At 41.8% G+C, this 21342-nt stretch overlaps 1 protein-coding gene and 1 long non-coding RNA gene across 7 annotated transcripts in view; one reads left to right on the top strand and one right to left on the bottom strand.

The window, feature by feature from the left end:
• ARHGAP28 (Rho GTPase activating protein 28) overlaps window positions 1–21342 on the top strand; it is a 142220-nt gene that overhangs the window by 96423 nt on the left and 24455 nt on the right. For all 6 annotated transcript variants that reach the window (XM_069568615.1, XM_069568617.1, XM_069568616.1 and 3 more), the window contains 7 exons: window positions 1288–1380; window positions 6728–6817; window positions 10752–10836; window positions 13239–13381; window positions 13840–14005; window positions 14104–14195; window positions 16843–16920. In XM_069568615.1, coding sequence (XP_069424716.1) covers window positions 1288–1380; window positions 6728–6817; window positions 10752–10836; window positions 13239–13381; window positions 13840–14005; window positions 14104–14195; window positions 16843–16920 — 747 coding nt within the window. The remainder of the gene's footprint in view (window positions 1–1287; window positions 1381–6727; window positions 6818–10751; window positions 10837–13238; window positions 13382–13839; window positions 14006–14103; window positions 14196–16842; window positions 16921–21342) is intronic.
• On the bottom strand, window positions 6796–21253 carry LOC138428205 (uncharacterized). The gene is made up of 3 exons (XR_011252343.1): window positions 21027–21253; window positions 16390–16528; window positions 6796–6889 (listed from the first exon to the last, which is right to left on the bottom strand). It is a non-coding gene; the product is annotated as an uncharacterized lncRNA (long non-coding RNA).

Here is a 21342-nt window from a genome sequence, read left to right on the forward strand (position 1 = left end):
GGTCTCATGTGAAAGTTTATTTCATTAATACCCAGCGTGTTTAATTTTGCAAAGCATTGTTTTAATCATGGATAGGATATTTGCATCTTATTTTGGGAGATTTGCCGTTATATCACAAATGCTGCTAAAAAAATCTTAGAGCATATACACAAGGCCTACAGAGCAGTGCATTACAGTCGGAATAGTCTCAAATACATTTGCTGCATAGTTGCATAGTGAAAAATCAGAGCCTTTCCAAATCTCAGAGAATGGGAATGAAATATTTGGCTCAGTCATGTGTGTTTGTGAGATAATCGGTCTAATGTTTTTCCAGTTTCATAATCGAAAGAGCACTGAATGCTCTTGCTTTTGATTTGTAAATCATTCCAAAATACACTCATAAAGTCTGACTTTTAAGTAGCGTAGTTTTATCAGTAAGCTTCCTGACTTAGACAATTAGAGGTTTGTTTTCCTTACAAAATAAGGACTCTGAGGCTGGTATGACTAATACCTCTCTCATGGACCTAGCAATTTTTTAATCTTTCCATTGTGCTCCATGTAGCATGCAGGCTAATGTTTAATGCTGAGGGATGTCTGGGCATCACACGTGTCTTGTCCACGTCCTGGAAGAAACATCAGTCAGCTTGATTCTGTCCACGTCAGCAAGAGAACACTAGCCTTCCCAGCTGTTTTCCCTAGTAGCATTTTAACCAAAATCGCACTGGACCGAACCATCACAGGATCACACTTGGTCCTCGTAGACAGACACACAGCATCCTACAGCAAGGTCGTGATATTTGTATGTTAGAGGAGAAAAGAAAAGCAAGTTTTGGCAAGCAGATAGTGGTGTCTGCTTTTGAGACTCATTTCTCTTCCAGTGCGCAACACTTATAAGGATCAGCATCCTTTCGGAGGAACTGGTGAATGCTCTTACCATTATTTCAGTCCTTAACTCTGTATCTCCACAGGGCTGTGCCTTTAAACCGATTCTAGTGTAATGTGTAATTGAGTAAACCATCACACGGGGGAAGATGTGGGTGCATGCTAAGTCACTTCAGTCATGTCCACCTCTTTGAGACCCTATGGACTGTAGCCCTCCAGGCTCCTCTGTCCATGGGGATTCTCTGGGCGAGAATACTGGAGTGGGTTGCCATGCCTTCCTCCAGAGGATCTTCTCAACCCAGGGATCGAACCTACTCTGTTAAGTCTCCTCCATTGGCAGGCAGCTTCTTTATCACTTGCGCCACCTGGGAAGCCCTTATTGGGAAAGACGTGCCTGGATAAAAGTGACTTCACTTCTCTCCTTAGCCAGGTGAGACCTGTGACAGCCATGCTAGCGAGCTGGATGGCGCCCAGGAGGGAAAAGCGCTGCCAGGAATCATCAAAGCCAGCGGCCCCTTGGTAAGTGATAGAGGAGGACGGGGGAGGGATGAGATGGGCAGCCAGTCTTTCAAGACAGCCGTGCGAAACCTTACCACAGGGCAGCATAGTTAAGGTAGCTGGACAAGCACAGCTGTCAGCACGCCGGTCTGCCTTTATTCGGAGGAAGCCATTCAGCAGGAAGTGAACCGAGGTTAATAGTTACAGCCACAAATAACTACGTGCTCTATTAAAACAGACACAAAACCAGAAGACCAATGAGGGTAGGCATTTCTTTATGATGGATTTAGTCCCTTTACATTTTTCTCTTACTTTAAAATATTCTCCTATGAGTGTTAGTCCCATTGGGTCCCAGGTCCACTGGATACGGATGTCAAGTCATGGGACAGCAGCACGTGTTTCCCCAGTGCAGGGCGAACACCAGGCACCTTGCCTCTGAGTGCACTCTTTACCCCAGGTGTCCAGGGCTCCCTTCTCTCCCCGCTGCCTGCATTTCCCCAGAGCAACTCCCCACCCCCGACACTCCTCCCCGCACTTACCCAGAGCAGACTTCAGGCAAGCCCCGGGAGAAGGATCCAGCATCTGTCAGTTTATAGACAAGGAAGGTTGCTTTTTTCATGGTTTAGCCAGACAGAGCCGTCTCTCACATCTGTTTTTATGTGCTGTTCTATCCTGAGCTATCTTTTCTCTCCCTTGATGAAATGTGTATACTTCATTTTTTCTTTACTTTTTCCATCCTCATATTCCCTCTCCTAAGGAAGTCAGGGGAGGGAATGCTGAATCCCAGAAGGTTCCCTCCTCCCTGCTGAGACAGTATTGGTGGTGTAACTTTTTTTTTTTCAGTTATGTTTGTTGATGCTACTAGGTTTTAGGAAAGAAAGGTTTGGTCATCTGAAGAGTTCATATAATATTTTATGCTTTTGTTAATGTCCAATGTGTTGGTTTTGCAATAAACTACCTACAATAAAGGAATTGTCTATGATATATAATTGCCTATTGTCTATATATTATATGAGGCTGAGTCTTGACTCTAAATCATAAATGCCACTAAATCTAGGCCTTTTCAAAAGATTTATTTACAAAAAGGCTTACAACCCAGTCTACAATCCTCACAAACTACAGATCATTCATATGGATAAGAGAAAACATTTTCCTTATGTGTAGTTGACATAAATGAATTAGTCATTTGAGGTGTTAGTTAATACAGAAGGCAAAGTAGTCGGTCTGGTTTATTTCCAATGCCTTAAGTAAAATTCAAGTAGCTACATTTGCTATTGATTTATAATTCACTGCAAAATACAATCATACCATCTGTTAAAAATGATCATTTACATCTGTGTTTGCTTTATAGAAAAGAAAATCTAAGAAACCTTGATTTAAACAAGTAGGAGTTTGTTTTAATCACAAAGAAGCGACTAATGGTGGGTAAATCAAGCTGGTACAACTTCAGTACAGTGCAGTGCCAGCCTTAGAGTGAACTTCTGGCTTTTTCCTTCCATGCCGCCACCATAGCATGTGGATCTAATCCTTAAATTCACAAGATGATTAGCAAACACGTATTAGATGGCTCTCGCTTTGCTTGCATTGAATTTCAGTATCCTAAATTTTCTCTCAAGTTACTCTCTTTTGCTCAGATTGCTTCATCTTTATGCTCCAGGTTAGTAATTTCTTTCTTAGTCATGATCCTGTTATCTTGTTTAGCTTCTCTTACTCCTTGTAAATTTCAGCAAACATATTCTTATTTCCCAAGAACAACTTTTTCCTCTGTGATTTACCCATCATGGTAGCTGTAAGTTCTTGATTAATAGCAGCTATAGACCCTTGAAGATAATTATATTATTTGTAAGGAATGGGATTATTTCTGCCTCTTTTTTTACTGTTACATATTTTTAAAACAAGTGCTTGCATTTTCGGTATATAATTCAGTTCATTTTGAGAAGTGTTTTTACCTGTGTAATCATAGCCCGTCAAAACAAAGAACATTCCAGTCACCCTAGACGTTTCTCTCAGGCCTTTTTCCCACCCACTGTCCTCTTTCTCTGGCAGAGGCCGACCCTGTTGGGATTAGTATGCACTCTTGTGTGTGGCTTCTTGCACACAAAGTAATTTTAAGATTCATCTACTTGTTGCATGCGTTAGAAATTTAGTCCCTTTATTACCAACAATAATCCATTGTGTAGATATACTACTGTTGGTGTATCTTTTCACCTGATGATGGGCATTTGGATCAGTTACACTTTTGAGCCGTTATGAATAATGCCACCGTGAACATTCATTTGTAACAGTAGAAAGGATGTGTACTCTCATTTCTCTTGGCTAAACACACAATATAATTCAGGTTTTTGGTAAACAAGCCACCCCCAGCCCCATCACCCTAACTCTTAAATTCAGCAAGGAATAATTCAATAAATCAAAAATAACTGAATTCTGTCTTTTGGAGAAAGCTTCTATGGGCAGAAACACCAGCAACATAAACTCATTTCTTAATTTTTTATTGGAGTATAGTTGCTTTACAAGAAACTGATATCTAAAGGTGTATTTTAAGCAAGTTATCCTGAGAAAATAAATTGGAATAAATAGCTTTTTTTTTTACTAAAAAACTAAATAAATGTGTATTTTAAGGCAAGTGATAAGTGATAGTCGCCCAGTCATGTCGGGACTCTTTGCGACCCCGTGGATTGTAGCCTGCCAGGCTCTTCCATCCATGGGATTTTCCAGGCAAGAATACAGGAGTGGGTTGCCATTTCCTTCTCCAGGAGATCTTCCCGACCCAGGGATTGAACCCAGGTCTCCCGCATTGTAGGCAGACGCTTTACCAACTAAAGCTTGGTCCTTGTGAGTGAGCTTGTACAGAAAATTAAGACTACTATGTAAATTTCTTTTCAGTATCTTCAGTATCAACTAAGAAACAGATGTTTAGTTTTTCCCAATTATTTCCCAAATGTAAACATCTTGTGTGGAGAACAGGCTAGTTTCTGGCACGTGTAGCAGTAAGTGATATAAGCGGCGGAGTCGTGCGCAAGTGGGAGGACCATCTGATGAGGGAAGTGCACACCTCCAGGGGGCCCTGCAGTGGGGAGGAAGGGACAGCAAGTATCCCCCGGTTTACAGGGCAGGGAGAGCTTCTCCCCAAGACTATGCATCCTGGGTGTTTCTTCCTGTCCATACCCCTAGCCCCTCCCTCATACTGTCCCTGTCTATCCAATCCTGTCACAGCAGGAGGGTAGGAGGACCCACCAAAGGGAAACAGAGCAGAAAGTATTCAACAAAGTAGAAGATGCCAGCACACTCGCAGGGGATCACAGCCCCTGGGTCTGTAAAGTTCTTTGCAGTCATTGTGCAAGTCTTTATTGATTTTTAACTGATTACTGTAGGAAATTGCTATATGTTTCCTCTGCAGCCGTGTAGATTGATTTTTTTAAAAGGCCAAAATTGGTGATTGTGTGTTTTTGAGAGTGATTGGGTGTACTTAACTTTAAAGGGGTAAAAGTGCGTATAGGGTTCAGATAGGTTAGTAAACACTCCCCAGATGCAAAACTAATGAAGGGCAAAGCTGATGTCATTTCTCCATCTCCTCTCCAACGTCTTGTGTGGTCTTCCGAGTTGCCTCTCTCTTAGACCCCTCCTCCCTCAGTATCCATGGGGGATGGGTTCCAGGACCCCTTAAAATACCAGAATCCAACGGTGCTCAAATCCCTTATATAAAATGATGTGGTACCAGCAGATGACCTACACACACCTTCCCTAAACCATCTCTAGATCACTCGTAATCCTTATTACAATGTACATGCTATATAAATGGTTACTGGCATGTGCAAAACTCAAGCTTTAGCTTTTGGGAGCTTTCTGGGGTTTTTATTTTTTTCAAATACGTCAAACGTTATCTATCCATCTGGATTGGATGAATCTGCCATTGGAAAACCTGTGGAGACAGAGAGTCAAGTGTACTCAAACCAGGAGCCCACCCACCCCAAAGCAGTTAGTTCATTTTATTTAGACTGAATTTGTTTTTTTTCCTCAGATTATATTTAGGGGCTGTCTATATTTTAAGGAATGATTGACTGCTTCGTCCCTGGTTTGTAAACAACTCTTGACTATCTGCCGGCAGCTCTTTCCTGTTCTTTGTACATCATGTTGTTTTTATCTTTCCTGTCTGAAAAATTTTCTTTTATGCTGCTTTCAGTTAGAGGTTTTGTTTTACCAACCAGTTCTATTTGCTTTTCATCTAGAAATGTCTATCAGCTCTGGAATTCGTTGCTGGTTTCCAGTGCTGTTAAAAACCTGTTCCTTTAAAAATTTGTGTTTTTTTCCATCACTTTTTAGTAGTTTGGGGTGAGAAGGGAGCTGGATGATGGTGAGTTTGCCATCATGACTTAAATTTCTTGTGCTAGTTCTTGTGTTTTATTTGTTCCTTTGAAGAAAAAAAGAGCCCTTTGTTCATTTTTTAAAATAACACATGCCATCTATAGAAAATTCAGAAAATATGGTCAATCCAGATGAATTACAGTTTTTTAAAAGACAAAATATCATGCATTTTCATAAGTATCAAGTATTTTTGCAATGAAAGAAAAGAATATTCATGCCTTAAATTTCAGTAACACCACTGTACATTAAAGCAAAAATCTCCTTCTTCGAAGTTTATAAATGAAAAAGCATATTGGTACTATTGCTACTGAATTCTAATTATTGCAAAAAAAAAAAGTCTTAGAATATAGTAAAAAAATAATAAGATTAGATAAGTTTGTGTTTGGCTGCATGTAATAGGAAAGTAGGAGTTGCTTTGTTTCACGTGGAGATGGTTATGAGGGATGGTCCAGGACTGACAGGGCAGCCACGTGATCCTCTCAGCACAGACCCACCCATATCTGGCCTCCAGCATCCTCTCTGGAGCCAGATACTGCAGACCCCGTGAAGCATGTAGCAGCTGGCCCTCCTCTTTCCAGTCAGGAAACACTTACCTTTTCTGAAAATACTCTTGGTAAAATTACACTTAAATTACACCTCACTGACCACATTTGTCACACGGTCACTTTTAGCTGCAAAGAAGCCCAGAAATCAAATTCTTTGGTTTAACATCTAGCTCCCTGGAATAAAACCAAGATATTGTTCAGGAAGACGGAGTTTGTGGCAGATGATAGCAGGGTCTGCTGTAGGGGCCAGGGTCTGCCAGAAGGCCTGGCCTTCGGGTGGCTCACGGTGACGATCCCTGAGGGGCTGCTGCAGTCCCCCCCCCCCCCCCCCCGCCCAGCCCCGCAGTCACAGCTTTGTGTATTGCCACATGTATCTATATACGTACACATGGTGGAATACACACAAACATGGTAGAAAGCATTTGCCTAAATAACTGTGCTCTCATCTCTCCATTTAGCCAGATGGTGCTTCTCTCAACAGTAGTGCCCTGTCAGATGGGTCCCAGGACGAAGAGTGGAGTTTTACCGTTCCCAGGAGTGGCTCCATGGTAAGTCATCACCTGCCCAGACAGCTGTGCGTCAGGGAAGAATCGCAGGTTCAAGGCAGGAAGCAGCAATTTCTTCAAACAGATGAAATGAACTTCAGTTAGTATTGTAAGGAAACCACAGCTGCCAGTGGACCCCCCAACAGGGAATGATTAGGAAGAAGGCACATCAGAATACTGGGGAGTGACTAGATCTCATTTTGAAAGAGGACTCCATGAATTAATGCCAATGCGATATTCTTTATGAGGACCAAACATGGAGGAATTTGTTATTCTTTGATGTAAATATATAATCTGTAAAAACTGTTAGGTATAGTTTTATGCCAAGGCCTGGCATTATTGTAGCCATAATGCTTTGATTAATTTTTCAGTGGGTAGGGTCTGGGGGTTATATTCCTTTTGACTCCAACTTGTATGAATTTAATAATGTATATTTGTTCTAGCAAAATGTCTAGTTCAGTATATGTTGGGGTGTGTGTGTGTGTGTGCATAAACATATAGTTGTATATAATATATTCATTTATTTAGGTGTATAGTTTTAACATTTTCTGTGTAGTGGCTATTACTTCTTTTTTCTTCCCAAGATTTATGTCTTTTATGTCCATCAGAATGTAAAGTCACTATCTTTAATTAATTAAGCCTACTTTTTCTATTAAATTAATATAAATCATATTAATTTATTTAATCTTAATTATTTTTTTCATTCCTTCTCAGGTCTACTTGGACAAGTTTTTCTAGTCGCTTAGACTATAAACCTATTTCATTTATTTTTAAACTTTCTTACTTGCATTTAAGGTTAAGAAGTAATCTAAATACTTTGGCTATTCTCATGGTTTTTGGAATTTATTACTCTCACTGTCTTTAATATTTACTTTATAATTTCAGATGTGATTCAGTATTTAATCTGCGATGTCATCAGGTTGCCTTTAACTTCACATTTGGATAGATGTTGTAATTGTTGTTTTTTTAATTTCAAAATTGATTGCATATTCCTCCATGAATGTGAATTATTTAAGTTCATCTCTGGGGAATTTGGCATAAAGTGGTTACAAGAGGTGGATTTCTCCATTCTGATCTCAGGTGCAAAAGAGGAATATGGTAGCCATGTTTTCTGTAATGACTCCAGCACAGGCAGCTTTAGTATCAGGAATTACAAACCGTAGATTCACACCATGAAAAAAAAACCAACAACCAGTCAGGACAGTGAGGAACATCTATTAGTTGATAAATTTCTCCTTTAAGTAATTAACATGAAAAATATTTGGTATGGTGATTCTTCACTGTGAAGGAAATATGCCATAGTCAAAGTCTAGTTTTAAGGGAACTCACAGAGCTCAGCTGGTAAAGAATTTGCCTGCAATGCAAACCCGGTTTCAATTCCTGGGTCGGGAAGATCCTCCTAGAGAAGGAAATGGCACCCCACTCCAGTAGTCTTGCCTGGAGAATCCCATGGACAGAGGAGCCCGGCAGGCCACAGTTCATGGGATCACAAGAGTCGGACATGACTTAGCAACCAAACCACCAAGCAGATAGAGCTAACCTTCTACATCTTGAAATTTAAAATACTAATCCCTCAGCCTTGACTGTGCAGTCCCAGTGTAATAGGACTTGGGCAACAGGGTGAGCCCTGATGGCTGCGTGTCTTTGCCTCTCTTAAACCAGCTGAGGCCCCAGTGGGAAAGGGTCATGGTTGGAATTGTAGGGAGGTGGCAGGATCCATTATGGACAAGCCAGAGAAGTGGGAGTGGCATATATGTTTGAAATACTTTAAAATCACTAAAAAAATATTTTAAGATTCTAATACTAATATGTTTAATGAGTAAAAGGATGTTTTAAACCTGAATTTAAAAAAACAAACAAACATGAATACCAAGCACTGAGCCTTTTCATTCAATGTGTTTCAAAACTCCTGCTCCCTTTATTGGCAGTGAGATCTTCCTTTTCATTTTCACCAAGTCATTCTCCTGCTTTAACACAGAAGAAAAGAATGCTCTTCTGTTTGTTTTGTTCTGCTGTGTTTTAACCCTTATGAGTCTGAGTCTGAGCACCTTTACCAGGCTTTAACTCCGGGCAAATCAGGCTCTCCACTGATCCTCTCATGAAGACGAAATGCTTCAGATTTCCATACCTGGAATTTATAATTCCATGCCTGGCCTGAATGCTTTGCCCACCTCCCTGCCTTTGTACGTCCTTTTCATCATTCCTCGAGTTCCAGCACACGATCAACAACCTCTTCAGTGAGACCTTTTGGGCAGCACCTCCTTGCTTTCCGTTACTCTCCAGTAAACACTTGTATTTTAGTGTAGAAATTCACTCTTAGCAGTGGACTGTGTTTTAATAATGTTCCATAAATGTTACTCTCTTCTCATTATAAATAGCTGAAGAGCAAGGGTCACAATTTAAATTTCTTCTTCCCCCAGGAAAGTCCCAGAATCATTTACATTGCAAAGAGCGGGCCCTTGTTCAATACTGTAGGCTGGCTGGAGGCCGTGTAAACCTAAGGAGCAGATGACACCTCCACTTTACAGATCATGGAATTGACATTTAGTCGTTTCAGCTTCCCAAACCATCAGCTTCAAGCCCAGCATGAATGTCAATTTTTAAGGAGCATTCTCTACTATAGATGAGTTATTTCAAAGTTTAATGAAGTATTGCTCTGTAGGAAAATTTAAGGAAACCACTGAAAAGTGTTCCACATCGTTTTTGAAGAATTTGTTGTGGGGTAATCTTTATTCTGTGGTATTAGTTTTTAGAGCCACCAAATATATACTTGGGCATGTGTGTTAAATAATTGGGTATGGCTTTGCATTCTGTTTACATAATAAAATATGTCATCTCTTTGGCATAAAGTAGGGAAAAGAGAAAACAAAGTTCAGCATTCAAGATTCCTTTGTGCAGTTTGTAGTGGTGGTGGTTTAGCCACTAAGTCCTTTCTGACTCTTGCGACTCCATGGACTGTAGCCCACCAGGCTCCTCTGTCCATGGGATTTCCCAGGCAAGAACGCTGGAGTGGGTTGCCATTTCCTTCTCCAGTTCACTTCATATTGCTGAATAAATATGAGAATAAAAGAAACAACACCAGGTTCTGGGGAAAACAGAACTGACTTATGTATAAAGAGCTTATAAAGGATTCTTGATGGAGTAGCCAATTTTCACCCTCAGCGTACTCATGGCTGATAACTTCCACCTTAAAATTCATATTCATAGAAATAGTGGAATTTGTGTAAAGTTTTTACTAGTACCCACCTCAAGGAGCCTGACGGGCTATATTCTTTGGGGTTGCAAGAGTTGGATACGACTTAGCAAGTAAACCACCACCAGCATACAATCTGAGTAGTAACACCAAACTCTATGAAGATACATACCCAGCTTCTGATAACGTTGCAGGGGAGTGCAGCAGTGTGGCAGGGTCACAGTGAAGAAAATAGCAGATTAATTAGGAGAGGACACAACTGGAAAACATGCTGAGCCCTTTGGTAGTTATTATCCCTCTGTATTTCGTCATGAAGAAGTTGATGTATTAGTATATTAATAGAAGCTAACCCTCATACAGTAATCTCTGTGCATCAGATGTTGTCCCATGTGATTTATAGTCGTTTAAAATTCATAAAAACTTGTTGAAATATTTCTTTTATCATTTTCATTTTACAGACCAGGGAAACTAATAGAGAGTTCTGTAACTTGAAGTCATGTGAAGTGGAAGAGCCAGGATTAGAATCCAGGCAGCCTGGCTCCTGCATCCCTTCTTTTAACCATCTAGATATGTCATGGCTCTAGGTTTATGACCAAAATGTATGACCAGCTGCATCAAGAATAACAAGTACAGGGACTCCCTGGCGGTCCAGTAGTTGAGACTTTGCCTTCCAATGCAGGGAGTGCAGGTTTGATCCCCAATCAGGGAACTGAGATCCCATGTTCGTCTTCTCTTGGTCCACAGTCCATCCTAGAGGCCGTTCCAGACGTGCCAGTTCATTCCAACGGCGCGGCAGACCCTGGACGGTCAGTGCGGAACGCGGCAAGTGGTGAGTGACACAGCCTCCTCAGCCTGGGTGTCTTTTTGCTTCTGTGCTGACGCTCAGTTCGGTGAGCAGTGGATTTCTGAAGCAAAGTGTATGTGTGTTTTTCTCCCCTTTCTGATTTCTGTCATCCTGGACCTCTGCTCCCTCTCCCTCCGAACACCCCGTCCTGTCGTACCCAGTAGGCACATTGCAAGCAGAATCGTTTCCACCTTGACGACCACTGTGTCATTTAGAAACTACTCACTCAGGCAGTGCCTTTGGTTTGGGGTCTCTTTTATAGGTAACCTGGATCTGCTAAACAGCATCAAGCAGGCCGGAAAGTAGACGCCTTCTAAAAATCTCTAGTTATGCTCAAGTATATGCAGCACCAGAGACACTTGTGATGTTTCCTTACAAAATAACAGGGTGAATGTTTAATGGGGACTCCTCCACTTGAAAGCTGGGTACTCTTCGTGGGTTCAGAGTGGAATCTCAAATCTTCCTTGTAAGAAATAGGTCCCCTTTAGGCCACAGTTTTGTGGTTCCCCAAAGTTCCCCCTAAAGATACACGCTCCTCTCAGGCATAACAGAGCTCCATACTTGGAGCGTTTGCTTCAAAATTCAAATAAGTTGAGGTGATGAAATGTTCTAAACACTGACCGATGGTTACACAGTGCTACAAATATGATAAAAATCATTGTACACTTCAAATAAGTAATTGTTAGGCATGTAGATTACATTTTAATAAAACCATTATAAAAAAAATTAAAGATAATGGATTTACCATAAATTATTCCACATCATTCTGTTTGCTGCCGTGTTGTTATTCAGTTTGAATCGTACCACTGAGAGGTAAAAGTCCACTTGGAGTAGTCCAGTGATTCGGCGCATCAGCCTGTAGAATCACCACTGTCCAAAGAATCTGCCCATAGAGACTTAAGAATTTATAGTCTTGGGACTTCTCTGGTGGTCCAATGGTTAAGAATCCACCTTGCAATGCAGTGGACACAGGCTTGACCCTGGTCTAGAAACTAAGATCCCACATGCCACGTGCCGCAGCTACTGAACTCACACTCCGCAATGAAAGATCCTGCATGCTGAAAGTTGAGTCGACACAGCCAAGTAAATATTTGAAAAAGAAGAACAAGTAGTTAGAGTCTTATCTAACAGTTAGCTATTACTCTGATTTGAATGCAAGCCTCTGTATAATGTATGAAAATCATAACTTTGCCTTGTTCTTATCCATTTATTGTGTTTTAAATCAAAATTATTTTTTAGAATTTTAGATCTCTTGATTGACAAATTTCTCCACTGAACTTTTAACTGAGATAAACTAGGTCTTCTGTCATGTCTATCTGGTGCTCCTTTTGTTCTGTTTGGCTTTCTTTTAGTCACTGTTTATAGAAGAGGGTGGGCTTCCCAGGTCAGTGGTAAAGAATCTACCTGCCAATGCAGGAGATGCAGGTTCGATCCCCAGGTCAGGAAGAGCCTCTGGAGAAGGAAATGGCAACCCACTCCAGTATTCTGGCTGGAAAATCCCATGGACAGAGGAGCCTAATGGCTGCAGTCCATGAGACTGCAAAGAGTTGGACAACGATTTAATATAGAAGAGGGTAAAGCTGATGAGTTCTTTTTTTGTTGTCAAATAATTCTTTTCATGACATAGGAACAGTTTTGCCAGGCAATAAAACAAGATGGCAAATCAGACTCTCAGTCAAAAATCAGATTTAGGATCACTCAAGTGATTTCCCTTGCTTTTGGTAAGAAATCTGTTGTCTTAATTTCAAACTTGAGAGAAACAGGTACAGGAGACAGGACTTGTCACCCATTCATCTTTGGAATGTGCACCATCCGAGACCAGAAAACCAGGACAGAGTCACAGGAATCAGGATTAATTCACCTGAACAAATCTCACAGTAAAGGGCGAACTGGATTGGAACAAATCTGGAGTGGCATAGTTCCACAGTTTGGGATAAAAACTCAAGAGGAGTAAAAGTAGGCAGAACTTTTCTGTGGGGCCTCCACCCTTCCTCCTCCTGCTTTAGGCTTTTACTTCTCGAGTAGCAGCAGTGTTGTGTATGGATAGACGTCATTGTATGAGAGTACATAGAAACTTTCCATTATGGACTTTCTAATTATCTGATAATCTTCAGTGCTTTTCATGAGACATAAACATCTAAAATTAAAAACATCAGATTAAATAGGAAGTTTGCGTAACGATTGTAGAAGCTTGTTCGTATGGAAGTCTGATGACACTATTAATTGTTTAACCGAGATCATTCTGGGTGAGCCTGATGCTTTTCCAGGGATGTAAACATTTTAACGTGCTTGTGGATTAACTCATCAATATTTTATGCTTATTTTACAATCAATGGTATTGATCAATTAAATGGCATATTAAATATTCCACATCCTTTGTTCTTTAGATGATGAATATCTGGAAAAAAACATTCTGGTAGAAGCTGAAGAGCTGTCCTTTGAAGTATCATACTCAGAAAAGCTAACACAGGCTCCAAAAAGGAACAGATTTAAGAAGTTAGATTTTAAGAAAGAAGACTATGTTTTACCTGTAAGTAAAATGTGGAAATGGAGAATATAGCAATGGCATTGTCTTCAAAATGAGAGTAGGATTATTTGGCACTTCCTGTGCATTTTGCTTTTTTAAGGATATTTTTAATTATCTAAATTTGATATTTAATGTAGAATGGCTATTGTCTCAGCAAGCATGTGCAGTCAGTTTCAATAGGGGAATTACCCGCACTCTTTACATCACAGTTGTGATGATGATATTATAATATACTTCGGATGACTGTTTTGTGTTTGGTTTAGTGTAGTTGTGATCATCAGAGGTTCTAACAGTCATATTCATGGCCTTTCTATGGCGCAGCATGTGCCTCACATATCTTTTTTTGTGAATAGCAAGCATGTCAAGCTGTATAGATTTGGAAGGTCCTAGTCTCCTTTGAATGAAGGTATAATAATTTTCCTTTGCCATAAAAAAATAAATATCCTCAATATGTATTTTAGAAATTTGTTGTTCAGAAAACCAGATTTGGCCTAACCAAAGCAGAAGATCTGTCTGCTGAAGACATGAAGAAAATCCGCCATCTCTCTCTAATCGAATTGACGGCCTTTTTTGACGCCTTTCGAATTCAGCTAAAAAGAAACAAAACAGAGAAAGTAAAAGGACGAGGTATTAAGACTTACTGTGATTCTAACATTGTGACACATGGGCATAAGACTGTGCTTTTCTGACTCTTTTTTTCTTCTCCCTGGTGTTTTACAATGAAGATACTGGGATTTTTGGAGTTCCCCTCACAGTCTTGCTAGAAAATGACAGAAGGAAAGACTCTGGGGTCAAAGTTCCCTTTGTGTTACAAAAGGTGAGTTCGGTGTACATAACTGGGGAGTTCATAGAGCTCTGTGCTTGTAGCATGCTATTTGGAAACCCACTGATGAATAGTCTTAGATCTAAAGACACAAAGGCCCTTTAGGACTCGGGTGTCTGTGACTTCCGGCTTCCCTCCTTGCATCCACGTGACGTCTAAGGCACCTGGGTGTGTTTGCCTTGCTAAGGACCTCTGTTGCATTGTCCAGCCAGAAAGCATCAGGTTATAGACACAGATGCTGTCACATGGCTTCCTTCTGTTACATTTGTTCCGATATTTTCAAAATGTTATTTGTGTGTATGTATGTGTTTGTGTGTGTATATATGATTATTCTCTTTTGGATAAAAGATGACTGCTAATTACTAATAGTCCATTTATTAGTCATACAAGTATTTGCTGAGATATATCACAGGTTGGGTGTTTTACGATGTTTGTGTATTACTGTTTAAATGAATTTTCCAGACAAAGCTTAATAAAGTCTAGAAATCAGCTTATTCTGGTGGTGTTTTCAGAGTGCTTGGGAAGGTATACATTGAGACAAAGAAGATTTCTGGTTTAGGAAGCTGTGAAAATGATATCTGAACAATACCCTTACTGGCGGATGGCTCATTTGTTTTTAAGCCCTGCTTTTTATAGCCAACAATAAACACTGGTTTATTCAACAGGGATATCCAGTGGTACAAGTAAAATTCCAAGCTCTAAATACAAATCTTGTTGAATTTTAAATTCAGTTTTTTGAGGGTTTTTTTGACTGCCCTGTGGCATGTGGGATCTTAGTTCCCTGACCAGGGATCAAACCTGCACCTTCTTCATTGGAAGCACAGAGTCTTAACCACTGGACCTTCAGGGAAGTCCCTTAAATTCAGTTTTTAAATGATATGTGAAAATACTGACAGAAGACACATACTTTATTCACAACAGCAATTCTCTTTCCTGTCTTCCTCAGTTTGGGTACCAGTACCTCAAACTGAGCTACTCTAGTCAGGTGACTGACTGGCCGCCCATCGGAGCAGGGAGGATAGCAGCCAGGGTCCAGAGGATGCCCACGCCTGCCCAGTGTGTGCATCCACAGGGCGCCTCCCTTCACTGGGCCACGAGTGATCTCCGTGTCCTGTCACATCTGACCATCTCTGAGCCCCAGGAGGTCGCTATGGTCATCTCCTTTCTACTGGTGAGGCAACTGAGGCATCAGAGGGTGAGATAACATGCCCAGAAACACAGCCAGCAAGAGACAGATGCAAAAGGAAGCAAGCCCATGGTGACTCTAAGGTTTCCTTTCCGTCCTTGCGTTGAGCCATTATTATGTCCTTTTTCCTCTTGGAAAAAGACACGGTCTGAAGAAAATGCATAAAAATCTGACTGAGAAGATTCAACACACGTTTGTATTATTGTGTAGGTACAGACGCCTAGCACCCAGACGGTGCACAGTAGACTGCCTGGTTCATCTCATACTAACTCCTCAATAGAGCCTCACTCTGGGTACTGCTGAGGTTAGCGGTGCTCTTGAAAGACAGCTGGAGGTGTTGTTCTTCCACTGCGGGTAGAGGCTTTTCTCAGGAAGAAGTCTCTTCTCCCTAAATACTTACTTCTCTTCATACCTGCAGGAGCTGCCTTAGTTCCAGGCATCATCATTTTTCAAAAGGAAAATAGCAGAGACTCGGAATCCTGCTCTTGCTGTGTGAACATGGGCAAATCTTTACCCCTCCCATGCCTCAGTCTCTTCAGCTGTAGAATGGGGACACCACAGAATTATCGTGAGGGTCACATGCATTAATATATGTAAAGTGCTGAGAATGTTGTCTGACACACCCTAAGTGCACAATCAGTGTTAGTGTTTATTATTATTTAATAGTAAAGCATCACCATTACCATGAGACAGATAAGCCTTTACAATTTCTAATTCCTTGATCAGATTTTGAGAAGCCCTACAGTGTCTTGGGCTTCCCTGGTGGTGCAGTGGTAAAGAACTCCCCTGCCAGTGCAGGTTAGATGCAAGAGACACAGGCTCGATTCCTGGGTCAGGAAGATCCCCTGGAGAAGGAAATGATAGCCCATTCCAGTGTTACTGCCTGGGAAAATTTCATAGACAGGGGTCGCAAAGAGTTGGACACAACTGAGCCTGCATGCATGCACAGTGTCTTAGCTAGAATAGAGTAACTAATGATAGTAATTTAGGGTCTTTTCTTACTGGTTGGTGACGCTGACTCGATGGACATGAGTTTGAGCAAGCTCTGGGAGTTGGTGATGGACAGGGAAGCCTGGTGTGGCGCAGTCCATGGGGGTCACAAAGAGTCAGACTGAGCCACTGAACTGGCTTACTGGTTGACCTGCAGAAAGATACAGTAATCAGATATTGAAATATTTAAGGGGCAGTGTGCTTTCGTGGTTAAGAACAGAGTTGGTGCCGTCACTTTTGAGGATGACCCTGGGAAAGTGAAAAACAACCCTAAGTCTCTATTTCCTCATTTGCCAATCGGAGGCTAGTGTTGACCTCCTGGGAGCATGTGAATGTTTAACTAGGTATTCAAGTACCTGGCATGTCTGTATGCTTGGTAATGTATCGTTTTCATCATCGTTGTTATTTTAAATGCTCATAATCATATGGAGGTATTTACTTCTGTCTTGTATCATTGCTTTCTAGTTCTTTGACAAAGTTGAGGAATCGGGTCTGGAATCTGAAGGGATCTTTCGACTTTCAGGATGTACTGCCAAAGTCAAGGTACCAAACATTGTCTCTCTTCCTCGTTAGAGATCTCAGCTAGCTAGGTCAGTTCCCGCAGGCATCATGTGTGGTGGTGTCATCACTGCTGATTCTATCACTTGGCGCTATAGAGCATTCTTCAACACCTATGACTAAATGTTATTCCATGATCCTGAGTTGTGCATTCTTTTAAATGAAAACAACAACAATAAAAAGCAAACAACAGTGAAAGAACACATTGATTCACTCTCAGAAACCGCCGCTTGTCTTGTCCCACCCTTATTTTGGGGGTTAAATGCTTCAGTTTTTTTATGTTACTTTACGTCATAGAATTCACTGAGCCAGTATTAGATGACCCCTGGTATCTATTGTCAGTTGTTTTAAACTTAGAGACATTCTCTGGCTTTCCTTTTAATGGACATCCTTATAGGAATTTGTAGGAATGGCTGTAACCACTAAATACTCCCTCAGCAGTTCTGAAACCCAGTTCCATTTAAGGTAATGTTAGTGTCTACATCTAAAACCACCGTGCAGTGGGAATTCTTCTACTTTCTTCCCTCTGTATGGAGGCTAAGTCTTCAGTTCAGCAAAGAAAAGAATTAAAGGAAAGCTTTGCTCATCAGTTGCCAGCAAGACATCCCACTTGCTCTCCAGGTGCACAGATGAAGAGTCCCTCTCTGCCCTGGATCACTCCCTGGTGGGTGGACCTGGAGACATGAGCAGTTGTCAATAATGAATCCTTGAGGAAAAAAACCTCAAGGAGAGGGAAAAGGGAACTTGACTGTGTTCAGAACTATTAAAAGGAATTGTGTAGGGGCGGGAAAGCATCTCTTCCCTAATTCATTTTGGCACATGCTTTGGGAGATTCTATTTGTATCAGAAATTTCAGTCTTATATAGAAGCATGATGAGATATTTTTCAAGGTGGAAACTGAGAATCAGTAGGCTGTATCTATTGGAAGCTCCAGAAGGCAGGTGCTGGGACCAAGTTAGGAGGAGAAGAGGATTACAGGGGGACCTAGCTTCTCAAGGATCGAGGGTCGGGGGAGGCGGACTTGGGGATGTCAAGCCTCAGACGTGGTGCAGGCGGGACCATCACCCTGTGCCCCGTCAGCCCCCCACCCTGGGGAAGGGCCTGAGGCTGAGCAGAAGGTGCCAGCAGCTGGGGAGTTGTCCGCCTGGAGTTTTTGCAGATGAACAGCCAGTTCTGTTTTGAAGGGAGACCTGAGTGGTGGTCCACACTTTGTCACTGCATGTCTCCGGGACCTGTGACTTCCTTGGGAGTAGAGATTACTAAATCCTGGTACAGGTTCACTTGAAAGGCAGGAAGATGCCTAATGGCTCCTTAAGGTTAATACTTGCTAAGTGGGATCTGGTTTTTGTTTCAGGTTCTCACAGGAACAGTTTTTACATATACTTCTAAATAAATGTGTCCTAAATCCAAGAACAAACGCTGTCACTTTTTGGTTAAGTCTTTGTGGTTATATCTGTAGAGTCAGAAAACCAAAATGAAGTCAGGATAATAAGTTTCCTAAACCAAATCAGACTCCATCCCTCTAAACTTCCCTCCATAGTAGGGAAGCTGTATTTGTACATGTTCTTACTGACTTATTCTGTGTGTCTGTGTGTGTGTGTGTGTGCATGTGTGTGTGCACGCATTAGTAGGGAAGAGTGGGAGCATAATGGATATGATTTAAATTTTCTATTTTTGAAAATAATTCAAATGAGAAAACATTACACAATGTTTCTTGTGTGCATGAAGTTTAACATCATAGCACACATTGCGTTTCTGTAGCTAATCTTTGACTGAACAGCACTTATCAAAGGCCAGTAATTCGTTTAACGTGTTCTAATAGACGCATGCATTCCTGAACCACACTAGGTAAAAGCCCCTTTTGGCCCTTAATCGGTTTTATGTAGTTTCAGCCTATTTATTCCATTTCTTGTCCGTCCGAAAAATGTATTCCAGATGTTTTCATGGTTCGAGCTCCAGGAAAACCAGTGTGGAAGAACGCTGGGTCAGTGAACAGAAACAAGGGAATACTGCAGTTAGAAAGGCATTGCAACTTGATACAGCCCAGGGGTCTTTATTTCTTCCCTTTGTTCAAACTTGAAACTTAAAAAAATGTTTTCATCGGTTAGACTATTTTTTTCCAGAAATGTGCTTGGGGTAAGAAAGTTTTTTTAAAAAAACTCTCCCTCATAATTATCGTCAAGTTGTGCCAAGTAGCTGACTCTAATCCTCAGGTATCACTGTGGGTTGCACTTTCAGAGCCTGGTTGGACTCACAGGGAAGCAACCTCGGGGGACGCTTCGGGTTTAGCCTCACAGGGCACCAACCGCCGAGCCCATCCTGGATGTGAGGCCTCGGGTCATTTGGAACCAATTTAATGGCTCGGTGTTTCCAGTAATTTTCTTTTCCACGAATGACAGAAATTTGAGCCAAACACTGGGGAATATATTTTATGGAAGAAAGCAGACTGCTTTGACGTGCACAGCTTTCTTTTTTTGACTCCTTTCAATTATTCAGAGGCTGCTCTAAATGTTTTGTGAGGATGTTACCTGGTCTGCTGGTTTCCTACCCTGAACTGGTTTTTTGAGGCTGAAGGTGGGTTATTTGCATTTTTGTAAAATTACCTCAGGAGGAGAAGCGGGTTGGATATTTGCTCAGATGAAGTTTTAAGGACCTGGCTCCTGATCCTTGCCTAGCATCCTCATTAACAGTTTAAACATCCACCTGTCTCTTGTGAGGAAGAGTCAGCCCTTGGTTCATCCGGTCCCTTGTTTAGGACTCCGGTCCCTTGTTTAGGACACCGGTCCCTTGTTTAGGACACCGTGGAGCTCTGCACCAGCTTCCTCTGTGCTCTGCTCCAAACTCAGGGAGGGCGTCCTTGCTCTCCTTTCTGTTGGCCCTCTAGACAGAACGAGGTGCAATTATGCCCCGAATAGCACTCCACATACACGTAGGTTTCCCATAGTAATAACAGTAGAGGGTGTAGCAGAGACGAGGAGGGTAAATGCAGCCAGCACTTACTGAGCGCTCTCTGTGTGCACGTCCTGCCCCCTGAGCTCTGTGTCATCCAGTTTAATCTCTGCGAGATTGTTTGACTATCCCTGTTATGCAGTGGGGAACTTCACAGGCCTTCAACTAGACCGTTGTGGAACTGGGATAAACACCTAAAGAATGTGGTTATACCTTAAAAATTCATTCCAGTATACAGTAGGTGCAAACAAATGCCGCTTGATTCCACTTATACGAGGTACCTAAGAGTCAGATTCCTAGAGTCAGAAAATACCTTGGTAGATGCCGGGGTTTGGGGGAGGGGCGGTTGGAAGATGGGGCAGGGAGCAGGGGACTTAGTGTTTACTGGGGACAGAGTTTCAGTTTAGGAAGATGAAACATTCGGGAGGTGGGTGATGGTGAGAGCTGCACAATGATGTGAATGTGGTTGGTGCCACAGGACTGCACAGTTAGACATGGTTAAAATAGTGTGCTTTATATTACATGACTTTTACCACAGTAAAAAAAAAAAAAAAAAAAAAAGCTTTTAATGAGTGTCATTCTAAAGCCTGCCCTTGACCCTGGGGCCATGTTTCCCCATAGGTGACAGGGAAGCACTGGCAGGTTTCAACGACAGTAACCTAGAGTTTCAGCCAGCCTCTTGCGGCATAGGTCTGTGGAAACGGATCTGAATTATCCTGCTCTTGCCAGTGCTTCCTGAAAACCAGTTTCCCTTTGGCTTCCGGGCAGTGGGACAGGGAAACGTTGGCTCCTCCCCCTCCACTTCTTGCCAACAGCACCTCCTTCTGCCCATTACCCCAGCCTGCAATCTGAGGGCCATCCTGGACTTCTCTTTCTCCCTCTGAGTCTTGTATTCAACCCATTGCCACTCCTTGGGAATTTTCCCTCCTGGGCGTTTCTTAAATGCCACCTCTTCATTCTGTCCTGCAGCTGCTCACCCAGATTAGTCTCGGATTATCCGTCACCAGAAATGCCAATGGCTGCTTTCCATTTCCCCAGCCTGATCCCCACCAGCGCCGAGCCCCTCACCTGCCGCTGCCCCCCCGACCCCCGCCCGACCCAGATCACTTTTCCGCCCAGCCACCAGAGAAGATAAATCTCACCTTGTCGTCCTCTAGCTTCTCTTGCACGTTCAAGGCTGGAAGACTTAGGCTTCTCGTGAGAATAAAAGCAAAGGCCTTAAGGATTTTTCACAGTTTTCTTTTTTAAAGTATCCTTTTTTAAGCAGTTATTGTCAGTTGGGGAACTGACTATAACTGCCTAGTGTTAATGGTAAACTCTGTAGTTCAGGGAGCAGTAGAATGCCCGAAGGGTACTGGCCATCAAATGAGTTAATAATCTAAAATGGATAACCCAAATCAACTTAAGGACATTTAGTGATTTTTTTAAAAAAGTATTAACACAGTGTTCCAAGCCTTA

Source organism: Ovis canadensis, chromosome 23 (genome assembly GCF_042477335.2).
Source record: "Ovis canadensis isolate MfBH-ARS-UI-01 breed Bighorn chromosome 23, ARS-UI_OviCan_v2, whole genome shotgun sequence".
NCBI lineage: Eukaryota > Metazoa > Chordata > Mammalia > Artiodactyla > Bovidae > Ovis > Ovis canadensis.